We start from the raw sequence: 26,978 nt of genomic DNA on the forward strand, positions 1-26,978 counted from the left end.
ACTAAGAGATTCCAAGATGGCATATGTAATTTTAAGGTTCCAGGGTATGACTAAAATTCCACTATAGAGAGCAAACTAGAGCATCTTCTATCACAAAGAAAATTTGATAATACAGTCCTCTCTCTGACTCTGCTTTTTCTGTATCCCTCATTCATTATTTGATCAAGTCCCATTTCTCCATCCTCACCATATGTCCAGAACCCTGTGCTTTCTCACCATTTCTACCAAATCGGAAGCAAGCACAATCCCCTTACTCCTAGACAATTAGAGATGTTGCCTAGCTGGCCTCTGTGCTCTCCTCTTTCACATCCATGCACACTCCCCTCAAAAGTTAGTTATGTGAGATGCAGCACACCATCACTGCTTAAAGTACTGCAGTGCCTTGGATCCTTAAAATGCTTTTCAACTTCAAATCCTTCGAGTGCCCCACATACCTCTAATCTTTGCTGATTGTCACTCCTTGTGCCACCAACTCTCGAAGTCTCTGGGATACAGTGTACAAGATAGCTTGCCTCCGAGCTGCCCTTGTATGTGCCAGACATACTCCCCCAGGACCTCTTGTACTTTCTATTTTCTTTTCACCCAAAGCTCTTTACTCACAAATCCATGGAGATGACGCCCTACTGTCCTTCATCACTTTGACTTCACAATGTCATTGTCACATCAAGGCCTGCTAAATCCAAATCATCACACTTCTTCTCATCCCTTCATGTATTTTTCTCCTTATAAGTTCTCACTAACAGATTTGTATCTTTAATTTTTAGAAAACCTTTTTATTTCTCCCTTGTGTACTGGATGCTCTTACATGAAAGAAAACAATTGTTTACTAATAGTAAACAAACACCTATTAAATGTATGAATGGGAAAAAGTATATGTAAGAGACGACAAATTCACCCAAGTCTAGCATACAATATATTCTAGATCTATTATTTATAAACAGACTATGCCCATTTTTACATAAATGAAAACAACAGGAATATAGACATTGACAGTAGATGCCTGGTAAGTTATTAATTCTAGAACCTCTGAGAATTCAACATTATTTTAGGTATTCCACTATTCCCATGTCATCGATGAATCACCAAGGTCTGACTTGTCATTTCAAGGCTTATTCTTTCTCTCCTCATAGCCTCTTGACCTTGGCTGTTGAGATAGTATCTGTGACAAATCTTAATCAGGGCACCAAATATAAACTGCCTGGCTGAACCCGAGTCCCTCTCTTCAGAGACAGAGGACTAGTTCAGAGGACCAGAAAATACAGATTTATTTTACATGTATCTCTTATGGAGCAGTAAGAGAACAACTGACTTTATTGCCCATTGTAAGCTCAAAACTAAATAGAGAAATTGGACTACTATGCTAGGACTCTGGTGCTTCCTCATTGGAATAGTGACTTGATCTCATTCTGATTGGTAAGGATCTTCTAAATTCACAAACACAAGTGTACACTAAAGAGATAAAGATTTTCCAAGGGTTATTTTACATCATGATTATACCTGCATAGTCATTCTCATATCTCATTTACCTATAATGTGTCAGGATCACATTTATGGCTTGATAGAGATTTGGAAGCTAAACTAAGATTGGTCAGGCCCATGGGGCATAGAATAGTGGTCTCTCACCTTGTTAATCAGAATGAATTAACACTACACAGACAAAAACAATATTGAAGGACTATACTTCACTGGCAATTTTATGATTGGATGTGCCTTAAGAGGTGAAATATCAAAAAAGAGGCATTTTAAATTAGTTTAATATCACACCATAAAGTCATCACTGCTTCGGAAACTAACACAGTTTAATCTAGGACATTAAAAATGAGATGGGCTATCTAATAGCGAGTCCATGAAAAGCTTAGTGGAAGCAGGAAAATAGTCTTACAAGAGATATCTGTGGATGACAATGTCATTAAGCTAGTGAATGTAGGTCTTAATACATTCTAGATCATTGTCCTGTCATCATTATCCACCCCCATCAGGTATGGGTCTTCATTATAAAGGACAAAAAAAAGTTTATGAAAAGAAGGGGTGTCTCAAGGACATCTTGTTACTTTTCTTGATATTACTCAAGATATCTTAGTCTACAAATACATGCATATAAGTTCTGTATTTCTCTGCTGCATGTTCGCCTTCCTTTCTCAAGGCTGTCCCCGTAGTGTAAGCAGATTTCTAGCAGCCTGGACTGCATGACCAGTCCACATGTTATCCACTACTTGATAACAAGTCCAGATGAGATTTCTACCAAGTCCGAGAGCTGGAACTATTTAGGTGTTCAAATGCAAAGGTGTTGTGGTTTTGGAGATGGACCAGTAAGTTTTCTCTGCTAATTTCCTTCTTAGGATTAGCTATTTCTATGAGCTTATGTGAACATCAAGTGCAAATACAACTAAAATACTAATGGCTTTAAAAAAGCTAAGATACTTTCTTCAATGTGCAACCTCTTTAATTTTCTCTATTTTCATTAAGCTTATCCTTAAATTCCCTGTAAAAACATCTTTATCCAATTTCTAGGAAAAAGTTATTTTTCATTAGTAGCAAGACCTATGAAAGTTAACTAAAAAAAAAAAAAATACTGTGCCTAAGGACATGTAAGTTGCTGCTTGGACTACACGTTAATTGTTCTCTTAAAAAAAAGGAACCCAAGGCCAACCTAGAGGGAGTTCCAGCACAGCCCCAAAGCCATAGAGAAACCCTGTCTTGAAAAAAACCAGGAAAAAAAGAAACCCATAACTGATAGTCTTTGAAACTGATTCCATCACACTCCCATATACACTTACCTCCGTCTGATGGTTTCCCTTCTCCTGAGCCCTGGTCAGCATCTCTGGTCTCACTTGATACAAGTATCTCTCTCTTCCCTCTATTCTCTGATACAGGAGCACAACAGTCACACCCTATTGCAGGCCATGCAGCTCTGTAGCGCCCACTCACTGCCCTTCTCTATTCACAGCCCAATACTCCAGAAAGCATTCTGAACATCTCTTCCCAGCATCTCGCTTTCTCACAAAGGTAGATAAAAGGCCATCTTTAGACAGAAAAAGCAGTAACATACATGACAATGCACATTTTATTTCTCGATCTCTACACTGGAAAATAATGAAATAAACCCCAAATCAAAAGAAACACAGTAAGGAGCTCACACACTGGCTGCTTACTCATGTATAGACTGGTCATGTTCCGTCTGCATTCCTGAGGGGCATGGCAGAATTTATGTGCAATTTACTTTCTTATTCATCACTTAGCTTACTCACCACTAGTTGATAATTTCAGAAAGCAGCAATAGGCAGAACAGACTCATAACATAAAGGCTGTACTGGAACTGGGGGGTTTTCACCCTATTCTTCTTCCATACCAGGCATCTGCATACAAGAGTAAGCCACTATCTAAATACACCAAGTGCCATACATATCAGTGTGCATAGCTCACATTCTGAAAAAACTTAAAGATGTCTTCACTATGCTCTTTTGATTCAGTTTTAATTTCTGCTTTAATGTTCTCTAAATGAGTTTCCTGTAGCTTCTAAAACAAAAAGGAAAACCTTTCATATAATGATATAAAGAGAAGTCAAAAGATTGTACTAATACAGACAAAAGGACTGTGCTTCCACAGAGTGTTTTGGGACTGTCAACTGTTACCATTCTATGGGTCCTGCCTTGCCATCATATTCCTATGGAATCTAGTCTGTGGAAGAAACTAGAAAATCAAGTCAGATTGAAGCGCCTCCAAAGGTTTACACACACAGGACATTGAGATTATGGTTTACTTCATCCATCTCAAAGAATTTTGTTACACACAAATGAATATCTTACACCTAGAATATATCAAAACCTAACCAGGCCCAAACCTGTAATTCACTTCCTATGTCCTCCCCTGAAGATAACTACTTCCAGGGCCTCAGACATGCTAGGCAAGAACTTTACCAGTGAGATACATTTCCAGCCATCTTTTTATTTTAGAGCAAAGTCTCACTAAGTTGCCTAGGCTGCCTTGAAATCACTCTATTGTACAGGCTTGTTTTGATTGACTGGATTACTGCAATTCAAGAGTTTGCTGTCCAGAAAAGATGAAACAAGTTGTTTCTTGAACTACAGGTATATAAAATTAAGCTTCTACTTGTCCAAGACATAAAGTATTTGAGCTAGAGAAATACTGCTATCTTTGTAAATTCTCCTTTTACCTACTACCTAAGACAAAACATTAGCTCATTAAAGAAAATATTTTATATAGTCATGTTAATTATCTTTTTGTTTTCATTTTTATTTTGCTCCTGATTCCATAAGAATTAGTTGACATTATATATTATATCCTCAAAACATGCCATTGTACTCAGAGTTCGTGTGTGTGTGTGTGTGTGTGTGTGTGTGTGTGTGTGTACATGTTCATGCAGTTGACTTGAGCTTCTCCCTCAGTACTCTCAATGTGACTATTGGAGACTTGGTCTCTAACTGAGAGCTGACTAGACTCTAACCTAGAGCTCACTGATTTAACTAGACTTGGGAATCTGACGATAAAGCAGGTCCAGATCCAGCACCCTACAGTAAACCACAGACATAAGTCAAAACAAATCTCTTTTCTTGTATTAGCCTCAGAAACCAAGACTTGTAAGTACATCATGCAGTATTTGTAATTGTGTGGTCTGTGTGGTTGGTGGATCTCCACTGTCAACTTGACTGGTTCTGGAATCAAAATGTAAGCCTGTAAAAGGCATTTTCTGGAAGAATTAACATGAAAGGGGAAGGTATCTAAGACATAAGACAGTGTAGGCAGCACTATTGATATTTGACTGCTTGCCCTTGCCTCTTGCTGGTGAATGTATCTACCCTGTTGCTTCTATCACTGTTGTTTTCCATGAAAACCAAGTTCTTGGCCTTCAAGCATGGAATGAATACCAGTAGTTCTTAAGAAATCCTGCAGGGACTTCTGAGGCATCCAGCCTTGTGGACAGAGAAGCTACTGGGCTCTCAGTCTTACTAGCTTGCAGCATTTGTTGGACTACCCAGACCAAGTAAGCCAATCTAATAAATCTCTATTTTCTATGTAGTCATTCTATTGCTTTTATTCCTCTAGAGCAGTGATTCTCAAGCTGTGGGTCATGACCCTTTGGGGCTGTCAAAGAACCCTTTCACAGGGGTCACCTAAGACCATCAGAAATCACAGATACTTACATTATGATTCAAAACAATAGCTAAATTCCAGTTATTAAGTAGCAAGGAAAATAATTTTATGGTTGGACTGTATTAAAGGGTTGCAGCATTAGGAAGGTTGAGATCCTATTTTCAGGCTCTAGGAGATCCTGAAAATAAGGTGTGGCCCATTTCACTGAAAGTGATGCCTTCCAGGTTCAACCATGTTACAAATGGCAGAATTTTCTTCCGTTTTAAAGCAGAATAAAGTGTAATAGGGCAAAGGTTCCTCCAACTTGTCTTAGCTGGAGCTATCTTTGACTTAAAAGTGACCCATATTTTCTAATCACCAACACCATGTAAGGTCCCCTAGGACAGTATTCAACTTATATTAGAAACTTGGGGTTGAAATGCCCCCACTAACAGCATGCTTTTGACTTCTTTTAAACATCTGGCTTGCTTTACTTCTCCCTGCAATTGCCAACCAGAATGTAGTTTTTCTGTGTTCTTTGTTTTTAAGAGCTCCCTGTGAAATGCATTCAAGGTTGCTCTGTGATTAGTTTTTCTCTCTAACCAGTCACTGCTTTAATAGACTCTTAATTCAGGCTCTGGTACTGGTGAGTGGTCTTTGGGTCTCTACCTCTCAACAAAAATATGATTATTTTACTCAGACATAAATACAACACAATTTCTTTTCTACCTGTCAGTTGGCAGACACAGGTTGTTTCTATATCTTGGCTACTATAAGCAATGCTGCAATCAAGCAGGAATGCAGGAAAGTAATTCTCCCTCCTGACATATATTCAGGTAAAACAGTGATTGCATTTATATTCACTAAGGCAGTGATGCCAATTTATATTCAATGGATGAGAGCTCCACTTTTTCTTATTTCTTCAATAAAACTTGTTACATTTTACCTGTTCATAATAACCACCCTAAACTTCATTTCCCTGATGGTTTCTAGTGATGGGCACTGTTTCATGCACTGATGGGACAACTTCATGGAATCTCTCAGGAAATCTACTTAGGGCATTCCGGAAGGTTTTTTGTTTGTTGGTTGGTTTGTTTTGGTTGTATGATAACCTTGTATAGTTAGCCTGTTAGCCCCTTACTAAAAACATGCTCTGAAGACAGAATTTTTTTCATTGTTCTCATTCTGTAGATTGTTTCCTTTGTTGGTCAGAAACTTTTTGTTTGACACAGTCCTAATTGTTGTTTTTTGTTTTGTGTTGTCTGTGGTTTTGGTGTATCACTGTCAAGACCAGTGTTTTGAGGGCTTTTAGCTATGCTTTGTTCTCTGAGTTGTCATGTTCTGATACGACTCTTATTTTCACTTGATGTTTTGAGACAGGGTTTCATTCAGTAGCTCTGCCTGGCCTGAAACTCACTACACAGAGTAGGTTGGAATTGAATTTACAGGTATGTCTGCCTCTACCTCCCATGTATTGATACTAAATGTGCAACCCAAAAAGTCCAGTCTTGTGTCCTATTTTTAAACCTTTAGTTTATTTGGAATTTATTTTTGCATATAATATAGAAGAAATATTCAATCTTAGTCTTCATGTACATGAATTTTCAATTGTCAAAGCACCATTCATTGAAGATACTATCCTTTCCCTATAGTAAGACAGTTAGTCTCACTGTATTAATTAGTGTTCTCTAGAGGAACAGAACTTATATATATATGTATACATGTATGTATGTATGTATTAGAATGGCTTACTCATGTGGTCCCACTAGTTCAACAATGCCTGTCTACCATTGAATCCAGTAGTTTCTCGGTCCATGAGGCTGGCCTTCAGTATATGCCAGAAACCTGAAAAAGTAGGCTCTGATTCCAGTGAAGTGATGGAATTGCCAAGGAGAATGTGAGCAAGCAGTCAAAGAGCTAAAGCTTCCTTCTTCCAGGTCCTTATACAGGCTGCCAGTAGAAGGTGGCCCAGATTCATGGTGATCTTCCCACTTCAAATGTTTTGAATTAAAAGTGGGTCTTCCCACATTGTAGGGAGCCATTCCTGCATTCTCCATTACAATGATGGTGCCTGCAGACACCAAATGTAAATTATTTCACAGGCGCTGGGTAATTTCCATTCCTTTGATCTCTGCCTATCCCGTGGCTCATTTGGCCTGAGGAGCTGAAGCCATTCATAGGGTAACACGTCCCAGGCAGCCGCGGCCAGCCTTTATTAAGGGATGGGATTCTTGGTTCAGGGTCTCCGCTCTGGTAAGCTTATGCTCTCCCCTCTCAAGATGCATTAAAGCTTTCCTGCAGAAGGATCCGAGTGTCCTGCGTGTATTTCTTGCCGGCGAGAACATATAGCGCGCGGGACATCTGGTGCCGAAACCCGGGAACTTGTTAACATCTCCGGCATTGCGGAGACCCCTCTAACGGGGCGGATTCAGAACTGCAGGGTGGTAAGTTCGGAGAGGTATGCCTTATTCTGACACCTTCTTTTTTGACTTTGCTTTTAATTTGTCACCACTATGGGATGGAAAAGCCTTAATTCTAGTCTTTATTCTAATTTTGTTCACATTGGTCTTATATTATGCCCACCATGGCTGGTGTTCCAGTTCGAGACCAAGCCCACCCCGGGTAGCCTCCAGCATAATGGGCTCTTCAAAACAGAGAGACCTAATTAAAAACTGTCTAGAGATTGAGGCTTGCCGTCCCATGGTAGCAGAGAGTCAAAAAACGCTTAAAGAGGTACAGGATAATATATCAGAAACCGAACGAGATGAGAGAATAGGAGCTCGAAAAAGGAAGGACATGTCCAAGGAAAAAGGCCCTCCCCAGGATATAAAAAAAGGGGGAGAGAAAATAGGGAATAACCGGTCACACCCCGGTAAATTTAAGAGAAATAAAGACTCAAAACCTAGCCTCTGCCCTACAACGAAACTAGAGGCCTTGGAGCTGAGCAGCTCAGACTCTGAGATTTTAGACTCTAGCAAGGAAGCAGAGCTAGAGGAGGAGGCAGCACGATATAAAGAGGACAGATACCACCCCGATAGATATCGGCTGCCAAAAGTGAAAGCAAATATGAGGCCATCGCCTGTTAATCCAGCGGGTGTACTTCCATCAGCACCCCCATTATTTGGTACTGACTCTTTTTTACCATTAGAGGAGCGAAGGAAATTGCAGATGGCTTTCCCAGTCTTTGAAAATGAGGGGGCAAGAGTACATGCTCCCGTAGACTATAATCAGATTAAAGAATTGGCTGAATCAGTCCGGAAGTATGGGGTCAATGCCAATTTTACAACAATACAAGTAGAAAGACTAGCAAACTATGCTATGACACCCACTGATTGGGAGACAACAGTAAAGCAGTGCTCCCCAATATGGGACAATATATGGAGTGGAAGGCTCTTTTTTATGATGCAGCCCAGGCACAGGCAAAGGCCAATGTCACAGCAGAAAATGAAAATCAGAGACAATGGACCTTTGAAATGCTGACAGGACAGGGGCCACATGCCCTCAATCAAACTAATTACATTTGGGGCGTATATGCCCAGATATCAGCTGCCGCCATTAAAGCATGGAAGGCATTGACAAAAAGGGATGAATCAGGTGGACATCTTACAAAGATAGTCCAGGGGCCCCAGGAGCCATTCTCAGACTTTGTGGCCAGAATGACAGAGGCCGCTAGCCGGATATTCGGTGATGCAGAACAAGCCATGCCTCTGATTGAACAATTAGTCTTTGAACAAGCAACTCAAGAATGCCGAGCAGCCATAGCCCCCCGGAAAAGTAAAGGTTTACAGGACTGGTTAAAGATCTGCAGAGAACTCGGAGGGCCACTTACTAATGCAGGCTTGGCCGCAGCCATCTTACAAACCCAAAGGCGCCGAAATATGTCTGCCTGCTTTAACTGTGGAAAAACAGGGCACCTTAAAAAGGACTGTAAAGCCCCTGAAAGGATTAGAGAAGTGGAGTTGTGCAGGCGCTGTGGAAAAGGTTATCATAGGGCCAGCGAATGCAAATTTGTGCGGGACATAAAAGGTAGGCTTTTACCCCCTAGGGAGGAACCTAAAGCGTCCCAACCAAAAAACGGGCCGCGGGGCCCATGGTCCCAGGGCCCTCAGAAATATGGGAACCAGTTCCGGAAAAGCAACTCAGAGAAGGAAGGGACTCCCGAGGACACTCCGGAGTGGACCTGTGTGCCGCCTCCGACTTCTTATTAATGCCCCAAATGAATGTTCAGCCGGTCCCAATCCAGTCTCCGGGGCCTTTACCCCCGCTACCATTGGGCTTATTTTGGGCCGAGGTTCCTTGACCTTACAAGGACTCATTGTGTATCCTGGAATCGTAGATCCATATCATAAGGAAGAATTCCAGGTCCTCTGCTCCAGCCCTCGGGGCGTGTTCTCCATAAAGCAGGGAGATAAGATCGCACAATTAGTGCTATTGCCCTCCCCTGGGGATAGAGAGAATTGCACCTCCCGAAAAAGAGCCTTGGGCTCTACCGGTAATGATTCAGCATATCTGGCCATACCCCTAGATGAGAGACCAACTATGAAATTATTGGTTAATGGAAAAGAATTTGAGGGGATTACAGATACAGGGGCGGACAAAAGCATCATTTCGTTGCATTGGTGGCCGAAATCCTGGCCTACTGTGATTTCATCTCATTCTCTTCAAGGCCTTGGATATCAATCCTCTCCAGCTGTTAGTGCTGCCGCCTTGGTCTGGCGGAGCACTGAGGGCAGGCAGGGACGCTTTACCCCTTATGTTTTGCCCCTCCCAGTAAATCTGTGGGGGCGAGATGTGTTACAAGCCATGGGCATGACCCTGACCAATGAGTATTAAATGGTAAAATGGAAAGATATCTTAACTGGTCTTTGGAGAGGCCCGGATCCTATTCTCATAAGATCCAGGGGAGCGATATGTGTTTTTCCACAGGATGAAGAAAATCCTCTGTGGATCCCAGAAAGACTCACCCGAAGAGCCCCTTCGGACCTTCAAAAGTCGGAACTCCACCCTCTCCCCGGGAGTTGAGAGCCGCTATTGTTATCCAGATTAACTCCTGTCCTTGGCGGAGAGATTGTCTCGCTTAAGGGGTGGGGATGGGATTGTTTGGTGCAGCCGTTTGCTGCGGATTGGTGTTACTTCTGGCTGGTCTGTAAGCTCAAGGCTCAAAACTAAAAGAGACAAAATGGTTATCGCCCAAGCGCTTCCACTGATATTTGGCTAACTATGCTTAAGCAATAGGCCGCCGGCCAGACAGCTCTTGCACACCCGGAGCCTAGGCTCATTGCACAGGGTAGAATGTCTGGTTTGAGCAGCCCATGAGGGATGTCGAACAGAGCTTCACACAGAGAAGTTGCCCAGTATGCAGGCTTCTCTGGGAGGCATGTTGTCCTGCACCACATCAAATGATTTAATTAAGAAAAAATCCCTCTGAGGTGTGCCCAGCTGCTGCTTGGGTTTTAGTTGTTCCAGATGTCAAGTTGACAAACAAGAATAGCCATCACATTTGTATTCAGGAATTTGTTTCTGGGATCTTTTTTTGCTTTACTCACCCATTGCCCACAACTGGTTTTCAATATACACATCACTATCACATTAAGTTTATTTGCATGTTTATACCAAGTGCTGAGGATTAAATCCAAGATCCTATGTATACCAGGTAAGCACTCTACACTGGGCTATATCCCCCAGGTTAGAACTACCGTTTTTTTTTTTTTTTGTTTGTTTGTTTTGTTTTTTATTTTTAGAACTACAGTTTTGATTAGTATGGCATTTTTTGTTTTTGAGACAGGGTCTTGTTACACTGCCTATGCTGGTCTTAAGTCTTTGGCTCACATTATTGTCCAGATAATTTGTAACTGTAGGCAGATTACTCCCAGTCTGTGCTAATTATACCCTCCCCTTTTCTTAAATCTCTGAGAACATTTACCCTTTTGCATTGGATAATACATTAAGCAAATAGAATATGCCTGTCATCAGAGAAGACACTGCAGGCACATACACACAGCTCATAAAGGAAGGACTTAGGATTTGAGTCATTCTAAGTAAAGACTAGATGCTTAGTCTGCCTTCTTAAGTAAGGAACTAGCTCCTTATCTGCAGCTCAAAGATTATGTTGCTTGGCTTTTCCTACCTTTGCAGGCAACTATAATCATTTAAAAATTAAACTTCAGGGCTTCTTAGTCCTTTTCCATTGTGCAATATGAGACTGTGAATGACAAAAAACCCTGTTTCTATTACTACCTGAAATGAACTCTGGACAACTGCTGACCTTTGGTCTCTGTCTTTGGCAATCATTTAAGATGTAATTCCACTAAAATGAAAAAAAAAAATTTCCAGGAATTCTACTGACTTGTGCTATTTTGGTTCTCTGGATCCAAACATATGACACCATGTCTCTGATACTGTCTGCAAAGGAGGTGGCATTCAGTTCCAGGCTAGACCCAGTTACTGAGACAGACTAGAGACACCAATTATCTTTAAGTAGGTTAATGGCATTTTGCCTTAGTCGTCACTAGGGAGATAAAGGGAAATTACTCCTGTCTTTGAACTTTCATGAATAATAACTCAGTATCTAGATAATGTTATTTCAAAAGGTGGGTTTCTTTGTGGCACCTGGCAGGGTGCTGAGATAGGCCTTACGTTACACCTAGGAATGGGAAGGTAGTCAGTTACAGGACTCCAAATGTGGGAATGACTGATACAGTGACAGGAAATGGAAAATGAACAATCTAAGTAAACAGAATTTTATCAAAAGGAAATATATTAAACTAACTATACACTAACAACTATCTAACAAATGTCCAAGGTTCAATGGAAGCTTAGAAAATTCTAGTTGATACTATGTGGCCTTTAGAGACTAGCTGTTTTGGGTTTCTTTAATGACTATAGGCAATGTATTCTTGTTCTTAAATATACCAGTTTGAGAAGGAATAATCATTTTGATTGACAAGAAAAAGAAAAATTCAGAAAAGGATGCATCTATAAGAATGCCCCAGATTTTTTAGATTTAAAATATTCTCTCCTAAAATATTGTTATGCCTTGTTATAGTAGACATTTGTTGTTTCTAAAATTAACTCCTGTAGGCATGTGGCCTGTGTGGGTCCTCCCTGTGTTAAGCCATGAGCATATGCTACTCTGGGTCACAATTCAGGAGTGGGGACTCAGTTGAATGCCAGCCTCTAACTGCCTGGTTTCAGTCATGAGGGAATCTGGCACACTTTCCTATACACAAGAATGAGAGGACTCAGACACCTGCACACATTCTTCTTCAAAGCATAAAGGAATATGTTTTAATCATTTTTGTATCACTATAATAGAAATGTCTACAAGTAACTTCTAATAGAAAAGTTATTTGACCCCTTGTTCTGGAGGTTGAGACATCTAAGAACATTTGCCTTAGCACTTGGCAAGGGCCTTTGGCTGCTGTTATCTGATGGCAGGAGGAGGAAACAACAAGAGAGGCAAAATAGAACAAGTTCAGGCTTAGTTTTCTAACAAAGCCCTTCTCATGGAACTAACCTCGTGGGGACAGTGACTGCAATATACCTGTAAAGGGGATGCTCTCACCATTCAATGAGCTCTTCTTACTTGTAACACATGAATCAAGGGACTTTCAAATGACAGCATTCCACTTCTAACTTCCAAAATTCACATTCTTCTCACAATACAAAACACAGTCTCTCTATCCCATCTTGCATGCTCCTTACATGGGATATGTCCTGACAAGCCCACCATACACTTAAAGTAAGTCAAATATGTATTCAATACATCTAACCTACCAAATACCACAGCTTATCAACACATGTCTTGTCTTAATTAGATATGGATGGAATTGAGCCAGCCATACTTTATCTTAATGAAGATATGTCTCCATCAATGAATTTGTGATCACCACTAGGTTTCAATAAGGGTAAAATAACAATGATGGGGAATGTTCTGTGTATGTTCATCTTATTGATTATTGAATAAAATACTGTCTGGCCAATGAGACAGCAAATTAGACAGGACTAGGAGTCAAAGAGGATTCTGGGATGTAGTAAAGAAATGGTGAACCAGACAGGAAATGACATAGCAAGGAGACTCATATTTAAGAAAGGAGAAACAGGAAGTGTCCCTTTTCCCCTCTGCTCTTCCTCCAGCAGTGCAATGTGATCCATTGGCAAGGAGGGACGCCAATAAGGTGTCCGATAAGATAAGTCTTATAAAATATATAGATTTATGATAATTAAGACTGAGCTAACAGATGAGAAATCCTAGTCATTGGCCAAGCAGCATTGTACCTAATACAAGTCTCTCTGTGCATTAATTGGGGCCCTAATTCAGGCAGGTGGCTGGCGTAGAAAGCACATGTGGCAGTGGGGCTTGGTGGCTTTTGGTGGAAAGATTTATCATAACAGAATGGTGTCTACACAACAATGACCAGCTATTCTCTTTTGAAGATGTAGAAACACATCTTCAAGGGTGTTTGTTATCCTCCCCCAACTCAATATGGAAAGCAACATTAAATCTTAAAGCTGGAGGCTTCATTTTTTCAACTCCGTGTCCTTTCTCCTGACCTAGAAATGAAGGCACCTGGCTGGTAGGAGGTAGGATTCAGTCTTAAAGCTTTACTGGGCTTAGTCTAGGCATCCAACCTATCTGGAAGTTCCAATGCCTGCAGATTTCCTTATCTGGCATTTTCATACCAGTAGCTTTATAGTTCTGGGGTTTTGAGGGCTTCCCCTTTAAAGCATCAGTAGAAATTTCTTCAAAAGTGACTATGTAGAGGTCTTTCTCTCACACTTCCACTAGGCATTCATTGTCTTTGTTGGGACTCTCTGACAAATCTCCATCTGAGTCTCTTCTGGATTCCTTTGAAATCGCAGTGGAGCATGCAATGGAAGCTCTTGCACTCAGCACACGTGGAGAGTCAGTACCATGTGGATACCACCAAAACTTATGGCTTACACTTTCCAAGTAGAGGATTAAGCTGTATCTGGGGCCGCTGAAGCTATGGTTGGGGTGGCCGAGGGATAGAGAACAAGAATTTGGAAAGCACAGTTCCTACATGGTGTTAAAGATCCTGTGGTTGTGAAGGGTTACACTCTGGCCCTGGACACATGGGGAAGGGCCCAGGACCAGCACAGGAAGATTTGGTGGAATTTGCAGGGCCCCGTTGAGGGCCCTACCCTGCCTGGGGAGTGGTTGGTGGATGGGGTGGGGGGTGGGCTGGGGGTGGGGGAGGAGGGTTGGGGGTGAGGGGAGGGAGAGGGAGAAGGGACTTGCATGTGAAGCAAGCTTGTTCCCTAACTAGAACTAATAAATAAATTAAAAAAAATAAAAAATCCTGTGGTCTCTCTAGAAACTTAGTAGTCAAGGCTTTTCCAGGAGTTGTGATCTTCAGACATCTGAAATAGCCTTAGGATCTCTTTCTCAACATTCTAATGATCTCTTCTATCCATGCTAGCCCCTCCATATTGGCTGCTTGGCTATACCTATGGTTTGTGCTCCCAAGAAGGCCTCTTCACATTTTATAGGATCATGTTGTTAATTTTTCTAATCTTTCTTGCTCTACTTTTATTTAATGATAAATTATGTCTCAATTTCTGTTCTCTTTTACTTTACTGTATGGGATTAAAGGTAGCCAAGCTACTTCTTTGATATTTTGTTTACAAATTTCTTCTATTATCTGAATTTACTAATTTTAAATTAGCCTTCCTTAAGGGCCTAGATTACAGTCAATTCTGCTGAGTTCTTTGCAACTGTTTACCAGGCATGGCATTGACTCCAGGTTTTAGTACACTGTTTCTCATTTCTGAGACTTCATGCTCCTGGAGTGTGTCTATATTATGCCAAACACCATTGAAGCACTCTAGGAAACATGGGACTTAATTTAGCTGTTTCCTTCCTCTGAGTCCTTAGCAGAATCATCTTTATGCTTCATTTGTGACAATAAAGGTTTTCCCAGCATTTATCTCAAAACAGTGCTATCCCCTACTCATTGCCTAATTCCAAAGTCACTCTCACACTTCCAGCCATTTATTACAGAACAAAGTTTCACTTCTCTGTACTTATTGTTTATCAACCTATGTGGTGATAGAGAATGCCAAAGGTGGGGCAGTTTATAAAGAACAAAGAATTGTGAGTCTTCATGCAGCATCATACTACAGCACAAGGGAGAATGCAAGAAGGGACATGAGTGGGTGAGGAGCAGAGGGTTGAATTCACTTATTAGGATCCACCATTCAATGCTATTACATTGAGGGTTATTTCTGACACACTAATTTTGTGTGGTACACAAACTATATCATGATGAATTCTGAAGCCAACATTCAATGGTCCAACTAACAATCTGATCATAAACAACTGGCTGCAGTCTCAATAACAGGATTGGGAGATTCAGACACCTACAGGGATTAACAAAGATGCAGAGCTATTGGATGTGATATGATGGACCCAGCAGGAAGGAAATAGCTTCTTTTGCTTAAATGAATTCCCACTGCAAGCAAAGCAAATAAAACAATATGATGCCATATACAATCAATGAACATTGAGTTAGGCTTGGTTTTGCAGATGGCTCTCCAATTGCTTTTGTGAACCTGTGATCAATCCACCTCACTAATCCCTCTTGAGTAAATGTCTCACAGTCCAGCAATGATTTAGAGGTTTATACTGATATACCTTCTCTCTCCTCAGGTCTAACGAACTCAATGCAAGGATCAGTTAGTTAACTATTGCAACTATCTTAAATTCTGCCTGAAACACACCTTGAAATAAACAGTGTCTTCATTTCTAGTAGATGTTGCTTTTTAAAGCCAAATACAAGGGGTGAGGACAAGGTCATCAAGAGAATTTTATGATGTTACTTCTTCAAACACATAAATGCTTCCCAGCAAAGCTCAGATTACTGTGCCTTGACTGGCTGGACCTTTATGAGTGTTTACCTTATTTGCAAACCATCTGTCTTACCTCTAAATCTTTATATATTTTCTAATGTACCCAGAGTTTGGAAACCAATGAAAACACCTTATAATAAAATGGGAACTAAATAAAGCAGAAATAAGCTATTGTGTGTGTAGGATGTGTGGCTATCACAGATTTGTATTTCCCAGAATCAGGAAACAACAGTTTCCTTTATTGTGGTCTTGTGATGCTTAATAACTTTGTTTCAGAGCATACTCTTTCCAAAAGCAAGCTTTACATGGAAATTCTTCCAAGAAAAAGGCCATGGTTCGGGTACTAATTGAGTCAAGAATAAAACTGTCCATTTTCTATCAAATATTAGTCAGAGCAAAAGGTGTAGGCTTTGTTAATTACAGCCCATTCACAGTGAAATTTACTGCTTTAGGTAAAAATGAACCTTTTCCTACAAGGCTAACATGAAATTTTCTTTGTTTTTTGTAGATTTCTTTGTTTAAGTCATAAACCTATACATTTACTGGAATTTCTAATTATTTACTGAGTGAGGGCTTTCAGATATTCTTAGCCATACAGAAAGCTATGAATCTGGCCCGCCATGAAGATTTATTTGTCCTCAAAGCAACCTGGGATTTAACTGAAATGCATAAAACATAGGAACACTCCTAGTGTTGTTACAAGCAATTTAATATCCTGCCAAAACAAAAATGCTTTTCTTTCTGAGCTTGGGGAAATGATAAGAACTGCTATGAAATCAAAGGAGGCTTCTAGATAGTGACCTGCCATGGAGTAGGTGAGACTCAATCCTCAAGAGCTAAGAGAACTGACCCTGTGATTCCTTGAGTGACAATGTGGGCTGGATGAGCACCTGCCTCCTGTCACTGACCATCCACAGGCTCTGTGGACCTGCAGGCCTTCTCTTCTCTTCTCACCTGCTAATGGGATTTGCTGTCACATATGCATCTGTCCCTACATAAAGGACATAAGCTTTCTGAATGCACTCCTTTCTCTCATGTCATCTTTATGTGCTATGATAAAGTTACACTGAGTCATTCAGCTGAGTATCACGGACCTGGTAAATATTCTAGGATCTTGGGTACAGCTATAAGCTAAATACACAAATTGGACTACATTCTATTCAGGAGAGACCCCTGAATTCTATCAAGGAAATAAGGGAGGGCCTTTACAAGTACCCAATAGGAAATCAATTCTGTGGATGAACTAACAACACAGTAGATTCCCCAAGACCCATTATTTCAATTTTCATCTGAGTTGGTGAAAAACAATGAATTGCTTCTCCAAGAGTATTTATTCACCTCATAGAAATCCTTTTTAATGACATTCACACAGGAAGGACCCATGGACCTTCCTCATTGACACAGGTTAATGCAGCCTGACAGACAATTCAACACACTTGACACATTAGCCTGAGTCTGACTTTTAATTAATGAGTAAAGTCCTGGAATATAACCTTCCTCAAGGAGGCAATGATGACAAGACCTAATTTCCCCGAAGCTGGTCTAATTTCAGGGTTCAGGAAACAAAACTGCTGTTTCTTGGTGGGCTCCATTTTCAGGAAAATGCCCTACAGAAGATCCACACATTGGCCTTTTGTGCTAGCAGTGGTTACCTTCCTGTGGTCTTGCAAAAGACTCACCTCCTGGGAGAAAGGCTCTCCTCCTAGAGTCAAGGGCTCAAAGCAAGGTGCTGAGTATTGGAAGCTGGGGAGTGAGGTGTTTGGAAATTTAATTACAAAGTGCGAAACAAAGATGAGTCCATAGTTTCAAGTTATTCCAGAAGTGTGAAGAATAAGGATTGCTTTTTGAGAACTCACATTTCCCAAGAATGAACAAGCCTGGCCAAAGATGAGCTGTTCACTTTGTTTTTCATTGATTTTTCAAGTCTTTTGCTGGTCAGGCTTCAGTAGTTTTTGTTAACAAACTAACTTTCAATTTTTCCTAGATTTTTTTGACTGGACCAAAGACTCCTTTACCATGGAGAAGAGTCATGGATGGCTCTGCCATCTAAGTCTATCCTAAGTACAATGCCACAAGCCAGGCGTTGGTGGTACATGCCTTTAATCCCAGCACTGGGGAGGCAGAGGAGGCAGAGGCAGGTGGATCTCTGTGAGTTTGAGACCAGCCTGGTCTACAAGAGCTAGTTCCAGGACAGCCTCCATAGCCATGAGAAACCCTGTCTCGAAAAACCAAAAAGAAAAAAAAAAAAAAGAAAGAAAGCCACAACTCAAGTAGCAGCTTCAACAAGCAAGTACAGGGCCCTGGCCATGCTGCATAGGGGGCCTGTAGAATCTACTTCAGACACAAAAACAGACTAATATAAGCTGAATACAGAGCCAACCTAGGGTGAGTTCCACAGCAGACTGACTTTTATGAAAGGTTGAGAACAAGATTTTCATAGCAGAGGTTTGGGTCTTACCTTGAAAAATAGTAAGTAGGAAAAATGGAAATCATAGGAAAGACATTGGAGGCAGAAGTAACTGAACGAAGCAATGTATATGGTTGGGTGAGAAGGGTTAGAAATATTACTACTGGGTGTGGAGAGAATCATGGTCTAGAAAAGAGGAAAAGGCAAATCCTCTCTGATTCACATGTGGAACTTTATCTGGAAGATAAAAGGGATTTGGGTGTAAGAGCTGGGACAGCTGTGGAACAGGTGACACTATCAATGAGGTTGGTCCTCAGAACAAAAAAAGAAAAGGAGTTGGATGAATTGAAGGCAGGAAAGACAGCAAGAGACAACTGCTAGTTCCCATGAGACAAAAGGAAGCCAGGCTTGGTGCAGAGGTGGCACCGAGCTAGTGGCTGTGGCAAAGAGGGTATAGGTGGAGCACCCCAAAGACAGGATTGGGATTCAAGTGCTCAGATGCCCCCAGTTTCAATCTCGAGGAGGAAATGGCATTTCAAATGGGAACGAGGAAGAATGAGGACATGGAACCTGACAGAAGGGTATGTGAAAAACGAGAAACGTGTGGCTTATACATTTTCCCATTTTCTTTTCTTTCTTTTTTTGATTTTTAGAAAAGAAAGATACTTTAAGGATCTGAAGGTGGTGGTCAAGAGGGAGAGATGGAGGATACTGGCTATGATTTGAGAGACACTGTAAACAAAGGGTACACTTGGGAAAATGTGTTCAGCTTGGTTGGGAATCTACCTTTCTCATCATCATCACACCGGCAACACCAGATGAGTGTGAATGAGCCCAGACCTAATTCATCAATCCCCCTCTGGAAAGCAGGGCGGTGAGTGGTGGAGAAAAGTGTACTGACGTCACCTAGCAGCAAGGGTGTACCAGAATGAGCAGATGCTTCCTATCACCCCGCAGCTCATTTCCTCCACCATACTTTATTTTGACCTAAACTCTGTTGGATGAAACACAGGGTCACAGAAAGCAGCTGTCCTCCTGGCATGCTTCCTCTACTGCTGTTCTTTTTTTAACCCTTACCACAGGTGCACACTATTCCTACTAGGAGGCTATCTGTCTGAAGTGCACTTTGATATTTATTTGGTGCCTAAATAAAATCCCAAGCACAAGGAGCTACAAGGACTCCTGTTATAGTAGGGCATCCTAAGTTGGAGCCAGGACAAGGCAAACTCACTACCATGACTTCTATGAGGGGTTTACTTCACAGATGGATCATAAAACAAGCACTCAGTAACTTCTAGGCTCACAATACCTCAAAGTCCAGATAGTGATCTTTGAGCTTGTATTCATCGACATCCTTGGCTTTGACCTTCTTGTCTGGGGGGTATGAGCGATGCTCAGCCAGCTCAGTCGTGATCTGCTTCAGCTTGCTTTCATGGGATTTCAGCTGTTCCTCCTGCAGGAAATTATGAAGTCATTCAGTGTTCAGAAAATAATCAAAGAGAAGCACAAGATGCCTGTAAAATCCTTTCTGTTTAATGACTTCAATTTATCAAAGTGGTCCAGGGAGTCTTTGGTTATAAGTCCTTCCAACTGTAATAGGCCAGTGTTGGTATGTTCCCTTTTAAGATGGAACAGAGACTAACAATACTGGCCAATCTCTTATAACAAAGTCACACCATTTCTGAGCTCTTTACCAGCTGTACTTGTCACCAAGTAGGGACAAAGCCACTTAAAAAAACCCTGACAAGCAAGTTACAAACACCTTTTCTGAGAGCCACATAATTTGGCTTCTCCTTCCATGCCCACTCAGCAATGCTATTAGGTTCTCCCTGTTTGTAATAATGAGCATTTTTTTTTACATAAGATTTTCCTTTTGGGGGAGAAATTGTTCTACGTAAAAATGCTTCTGTGAAACCTATCTGCAGAAGAAATTCTTCCCTAGAGTGGCAGAGGTTCTTACTTGTTTTAATTCCATTGACCTAAAGTTAAACACTGAGTGAGATTACTGCATGCACAGTGTCAGTCCATACACTCGGTACTAGCACAGTACTATCAATTCAATATATAAGGATTTCCATTCCTGGACACCATTTATATCAACTTAGTAATATATTACCAAAGTAGATAAATTGTTCAGCTGTCTCAGAAGACACTGAAAATATTCATTTGTGGGAAAACTAAGCCTCAATGGGCCTGACAGTAGAGCATGCACAGTAGATATTTCCTGACATCCAGCCCAGGTCTGGCAGAGGGTATTGGCCACAGCAGAGAGATGACATGGACCTATGGACAGCTACCACATTGCCTCAGCAGAGGCCAGCTCAGTGGATCTTCTGACCTGGGGCAGGGCTGGGGAGTATAAAAGGTTTACCCCTCTCTGGAATAAACTGAGCTTCTTGTTTCAACTTGTTCCCGATGCCTATGTCATTGGTGTCCTGCCTACTTTCCCCCACCTTCAAGGGACACCTGTAGGGATCCTGCAACATTCATTCTTTTCTTCTTTCTTTCTATTTTGTTTTTCCAGGCTCACTGAGTAGAATAGGCTGGTCTTGAAAGTTTACCCTCCTGCCTGCACCTCCTGAGTGCTGGGATTATAGACCCATAATAGGCACCCAGCAGCTTTCAACATGCTTGAAACAAAAATACTGCAATCTCTGGCATCCCTACAATTGTGTAACTGCTTAGCATTCTGCTTTTTGATGAAAACTGTTCAAAATCCTGAGCAATTTTACATGTGCAGTATAAAACAAATGGATGGCAGATGAAAAGGAATGAAAAGCACCAATATATTTTACATAACAAAAGCATGATTCTATATCATAAAATTTTTACAGCAGAATAGAGATGGATTTTAAAGCTATCAGAATATTAATAATTACAAATACTAAAGACTATTATAAGTAAAAAGTTACCCAGAAAGCATGAGTCAAATAAAGTACCATAGAGTCCTCTAACATAGTGAGATCCCTAGAGCCCAAAGAAAATAACCTGAACATTTGAGATCATCAAATATAAAGTAAAAAATGAAAAGTAAACTAAGTGAATGCAAAACAAGAAGCATGGAGTGCGCCGGCCGGTGGTGGCACCTGCCTTTAATCCCAGCACTTGGGAGGCAGAGGCAGGCGGATCTCTGTGAGAGTTCGAGACCAGCTTGGTCTACAAGAGCTAGTTCCAGGACAGCCTCCAAAGCCACAGAGAAACCCTGTCTCAAAAAAAAAAAAAAAAAAGAGAATCATGGAGTGAAGGATGAAAATAGGACCAAATCATTTGATGTACCAGGTATAACAAAATACTCAAAGTAATCCCAGCAAAAATTGGAGAGATATTTAAGATTTAGGAAAACCCATCAGCTGTGCACTAATAATGACAAAAGCCAATAAAACTCTCAAGAGAGATTTTTTTTTAATTTTTTCACCTATTATGTTCTGCTAAGTAGTATACAGACCATATTACAGATTGCTCCTTTTCTAAAATGCACATGCTGAAGGCCTAACCCCCATGTACCTATAGTTGAAGATGGAAGCTCAAGGTGATTATAAGGCCCAGTGTGTTTAGGAAACACTAGAAAACCTGACCACTCTGCATGCATTCTACACAGCAAGGAAAGGCTAGAAGGACAGAAATCAGAAGCAGCTCAAAGGGAAGTATTTCAGACTCCAACCTTGCTGGCACCCTAGACATTGTATCTCCAGGGCTTCAGAACTGTGAGGGCATGTAACAGCACAGCAGTTATGGAAAACTGCATGCAAGGGCCTTGGAAAACTAAAACCAGAATTATTAGATGATCCAGCCATCCCATTTTGCTATATAATGAATGAAATAATGTAAAAAAAAAGATACATGCACTCTCATTACTCACAATGTCTAAAATATAGACATATACTATGTGTCCAACAACAGAGACCATGAGTAATCAAAATGTAACATATATATTCAGCCTTAAAAAATGAAATTCTGGTCACATACTACAACATGGAAACACAGTAAACACTGTATGAGTTCACTTATATGGGAAATTCAAAAGAGTCAAACCCATGATACTAGATGGTGGAATAGTGGCTATATAGGCTGGGGATTGTGAGGATTAGGGAGATATTGGCCAAAGATTAAAATGTCAGTCAGGAAGAATAAATTCAAGAATTCTATAGTATATCAAGATGATAATAATTAATAATAGTATGATACATAATTCAAAATTTCTAAAAGAAATGTCAAATGTTCCTGTCACAAAAGTGGCACATGTGTCAATTAGCTGGGTTAATCATTGCATACTATGTATGCATACTATGAAAACACTCTGAACCTGTAAATATAGACAATTCATATTAAGTCAACTAAAATTTAAAAGGAGTTTTAACTTTCTCTTACCTAATAGTATTTTCATTTTGAAGGGCATTTCACATTTTGTCTTTTAAATTTAGTTACTTGATACATTGCCTAGGCTGGTTTTGAAGCAGTTGTCTTGACTCATTCTCCAAAGTAGCTGAATTATAGATGTGTTCACTGCACTTGGATTAACTTTTGCTAGTTGCATTAACATTATTCATTAATGAGGGTCAGTAAGACATTTCCATACATACATACATACAGTCAGACAGACAGGCAGACAGACATGAGGCCATCACATGAGTGACTGCAGAAGTGTGTATGCGGTGAGGTGTATAGTTCTGACCAGTGAGGAAGGCCTCTTCTATCATACCACACACATTCTTAGTGTCTTCTAAGCAGTCCCATCCTTGACCAAACCACAGGACTAAAGGAGGAATTCGCTGGGCTATAGCTCAATAGTAGACTGCTTTCCTGGTATGTAAGAGGCTTTCTTTAATACCTACCACCTAGTAAGAGGTGGAGACTTCAGTGTAAAAAGTGAGCACAGGACTCTTGTTTCTTACCAGCATTCATCTTATGGCTTGCCATCAGTTAATGGCGCTAATGATCATCCATTTCAAACTTTTACACAGGAAAATGGTTGGAATTCAAATACAATAGGAATAGATACCAGAAATAGTAACTTTAGATGGAAGTGCTCAGAAGTGTAGAAAGACCTCAGGAAGGCCGAGTGCGCCACGGTCATGAGTCTACATGCCACCCACCATTTTTCCTAGTCAACTACTGGCATCTGAGACACATGCACAGGTCCTGTCTCAGCCTGGATCTTAATCATCACAAAGGGCTGCAAACTGGGCCTTTGGTACAAGTTTCAGATTATTCTGTGCCCGTCAAAGCTTGAAAAGCTTGTTGGCTTTGGTGGCTAAGGTGTGTATTGTGGGGCATGACATTCTGTTTGGACAGCTACACTAGAAGGAGGAGAAAAACTTTATATTTTTAAAGTAGTCTCTCCACCCACCCCTCCCCCTACACACAGAAGAAAAATGTACTCTGGCAGCACTACGAGGAAAACAACAGAGAAGGTGACTCCCACACAGCAGAGCTGTTCAGGAAGAGCTCTGCCACACTGGCAGCAATCAGTCTTAATAATTCAGGCTAATATGTTTTGGAGGAAAGACAAGAACAAATTAAAGAAAAGCCCACAAGTGACAGGATAATGAACAAATGTGTTTTAAAGTAGCAAACACTCTTAATTGAACCTTTAATTTTTCCTAACACTACTTTTCCAGGAGAGTGCTCACCTTGTTGTTATAAACTTTAAGAATTCAAATTATGAAACAGGAGACTCCAGGGGATTGAACTAGGCCATCTGTATGTGGGATACAGTAGTGAAGCTTGGACTATCTGAGGCGACCCTGGCAGTAGGTCCATGACACAAACCTGGTACATGAGCTAGCTTGTTGGAGCCCATTCCCTATGGTGGGAAGTTATGCTCAGCCTTAATGCATGGGAGAGGGGCCTGTGCCAGACTTTTTTGACTCCTCATGAGAGCCCTTACCCTTGAGGAAGAGTGGACTGGGGGTGGTCTGGGAAGAGATGAGAGGAGTCTGGAGGATGGGTGGGAGGGAGAACTGTGGTTGAAATGTAAAATGAAATGTAAAAAGAATCAATAAATCAATAAAAATGAATTACACAAGAGCTTCTGTCATTCAGGGAGGCCATGACTAGACTGGGGCTCTGTGGATCTGAAGCTCTCAGACACACAATCACTGGGAAAAGCAGTGGTTCTCAACAGGAGAGGAAGAACTCTGACATCAGGGAAGATCTGGAAATGTTTCACTGTATATACTCTCCATAGAAATTAAATGCCACTCTTCTCTGATGCTTGGTTATTTCTATCCCTAATACGTTTGAAGATGAATTTTACAGCAAAAGTAATGCTTATCTGCACATATAGCGAATATCTAATAGAAGTTAGAAACACAGGATAATCTTTCCCAAAGCCATGCCACTTTTTTTTACTAGTGGCTTTTTTGTTTTAACTCTAGGAATACCTGTGCCCACCCCCTTTCTCCCCATCTTCATCAGCTTGCATTCCCTCATCAAAGGAGGCCAGGATGGATTCAACTCCCATCACTGCAGTCAAAATGTTCCCATCAAGTTTAGCCAGTGACTTCTCTGCCACCTAGTAGAACTTACTTCTTGTCTTTATTTTATCTGACTTCCCTTCTGCTTTTTTTAATGCAGAAACACCATAGCTGGTTGTTCCAGTCACATGCTCAAATGCTTCTGTGTCCATCCACAGCTAGCTTAGGTATTCTCTTCTGGATTGCTAAAGCTCCTTCAAGGGCCTTTGTGCTTCTAGTACCATCTTCTTTAAACTCTTCCGTCATAAAGCAACAATAATAACATCTACATTACAGATTGGATCTCATTCTTATTCTACTCAAGGCTATTGTCTTGAGGATACTGGGCAGCTACCAAAGCATTCAAAATCCTACACATGGCAAACATGTGATGGTTTAGTGTCCCCTCCAAGATGTCCATGGAAGTTTAATTTCTACTGCGGAGATATGGAGTTGGGACTGTGAAGAGGTGACTAGGTTGAATGAGTTTCAACACTCACAGATGATTGAGAATATTGTTTTGTGTAGAGGTGTGGGCTGCAAAGAATCTGTTTGACACCCTCAACTTTCTCCTGCTCAGCCCCTTGTTCTCTTCTCCAGGTGATGCTCTACAAGATTGCCAGAGAGCAGGAGGACCCTGACCTCACAGGAAACAAAGAGTTTTGTTTTTAAATCAGTTACTGTCTCTGGTATTCTGCTACAGTAGAACAGATCAGGACAAGGTTCTTTCATGATACAGCCTTGCCTTACCTCCTCAGAGGTTGTCCTGCTCGTCTCAAGGCTTCTCAGGCCATAGCAACATGGTCATAGCTTCTGTACCAGTGCTTTTCTTCTGATCATTCCATCCCTTGTACCACACCCCATGTGCTAGCTTGTCTTCCTTTAAACTTCTTATCAGACCTTTCACCTAGTACCTCTCCTTTCTACCATGCAGAATTCTGGACTTAGGTTTTTCTCTGTCCAACAAACTGAACTGCTTCTTAACACCAGGGTCTGGCCCACCAGTTAGATGCAATGTCTTCTGTAGTAAGAAACAAAAATGTTGTAAAGACATCGAAGTAACCACCCAAATCTTTTACTGGTCACTGGTAGTGGGGCTATTTCAGACATGGTTAATGTTGACAGTGCCTCTGAAGACAGCTCTGAGGCGAAGTGGGTATGATAATCTATAGATTAATCTGACAACAGCAAAGACATAAATCTATGTAAATGAATCCAGAAAAGAGCTCGAGCTCTTTGATGAGTTTAGGGGAAAATAATGTTATCATCTTTTCCCCAAGGGCAAGGAATTAAAGTGGAATTACCCCAGGGTCTCACTCTACATTGAGAAAGGAATCATGGAAATATTTTTATATTCCTCCATAAAACAGCAAATGGAGTTAAACAGCAAATGGATAAAGGATGAAAAGCTCATTGCCAAGCCAGGATATTGATTCAACCTTAGGCAGGTGACAGAAAATTAAGACCGAAAAAACAAAAGCATGCAAAGGTGTTTGAAGTGTAAAACAGAGCATACTGCATTTGCCCCACTTATGTAATTCACTCTTACAAGGTCTATATTAAAAGATAGACTGAAATATACAGAACCTGTCAATATTAAAAATTAGTTAATATTAAGCCGGGCATTGGTGGCACATGCCTTTAATCCCAGCACTTAGAAGGCAGAGGCAGGTGGATCTCTGTGAGTTCGAGGCCAGCCTGGTCTACAGAGAGAGTTCCAGGACAACCTCTAAAGAAATACAGAGAAACCCTATCTTGAAAAAACAAAACAAAATTTAGTTAAATTAATATCATTACAAGACATGTTTTCCCAAGTGCAGAGCCTGATCACACATGCTTACCTGGGATAATTTTGTTGTGGTGGCTGGCAGAAGTGGGCGGCTAAACTTCTTCTGAGAGCCAATGGCTGCTGGGAATGGTGGTGCAGAAAACACGGCTGCAACACAGTTAATTTTGCTTATCCATCCTTGCATCTCCTCTGGACTCCTAAGAGAGGAAGGCACGTGGATGTTAGGATAGTGCTGTATCTAGGCAGAGTACACTTTGTCTCTTTCTTACCACTGACTTAAAATGGTACATTATGATAATTTATTTTTAGTATAAAGGTTCACTGGAGGTTAACATCTCAACAGGGCTCATACAATCAAAGGATA

The 26,978-nt window shown here is 40.9% G+C and overlaps 1 protein-coding gene across 12 annotated transcripts in view; it reads right to left on the reverse strand.

The window, feature by feature from the left end:
- Psd3 (pleckstrin and Sec7 domain containing 3) overlaps window positions 1-26,978 on the reverse strand; it is a 520,985-nt gene that overhangs the window by 17,935 nt on the left and 476,072 nt on the right. For all 12 annotated transcript variants that reach the window (XM_027388898.2, XM_027388908.2, XM_035451484.1 and 9 more), the window contains 2 exons: window positions 26,667-26,811; window positions 19,680-19,823 (listed from right to left, as the gene is read on the reverse strand). In XM_027388898.2, the coding sequence (XP_027244699.1) occupies window positions 19,680-19,823; window positions 26,667-26,811 (289 nt within the window). The remainder of the gene's footprint in view (window positions 1-19,679; window positions 19,824-26,666; window positions 26,812-26,978) is intronic.

The sequence above is a fragment of the Cricetulus griseus genome, assembly GCF_003668045.3.
Source record: "Cricetulus griseus strain 17A/GY chromosome 1 unlocalized genomic scaffold, alternate assembly CriGri-PICRH-1.0 chr1_0, whole genome shotgun sequence".
In the NCBI taxonomy this organism is placed as follows: Eukaryota; Metazoa; Chordata; class Mammalia; order Rodentia; family Cricetidae; genus Cricetulus; species Cricetulus griseus.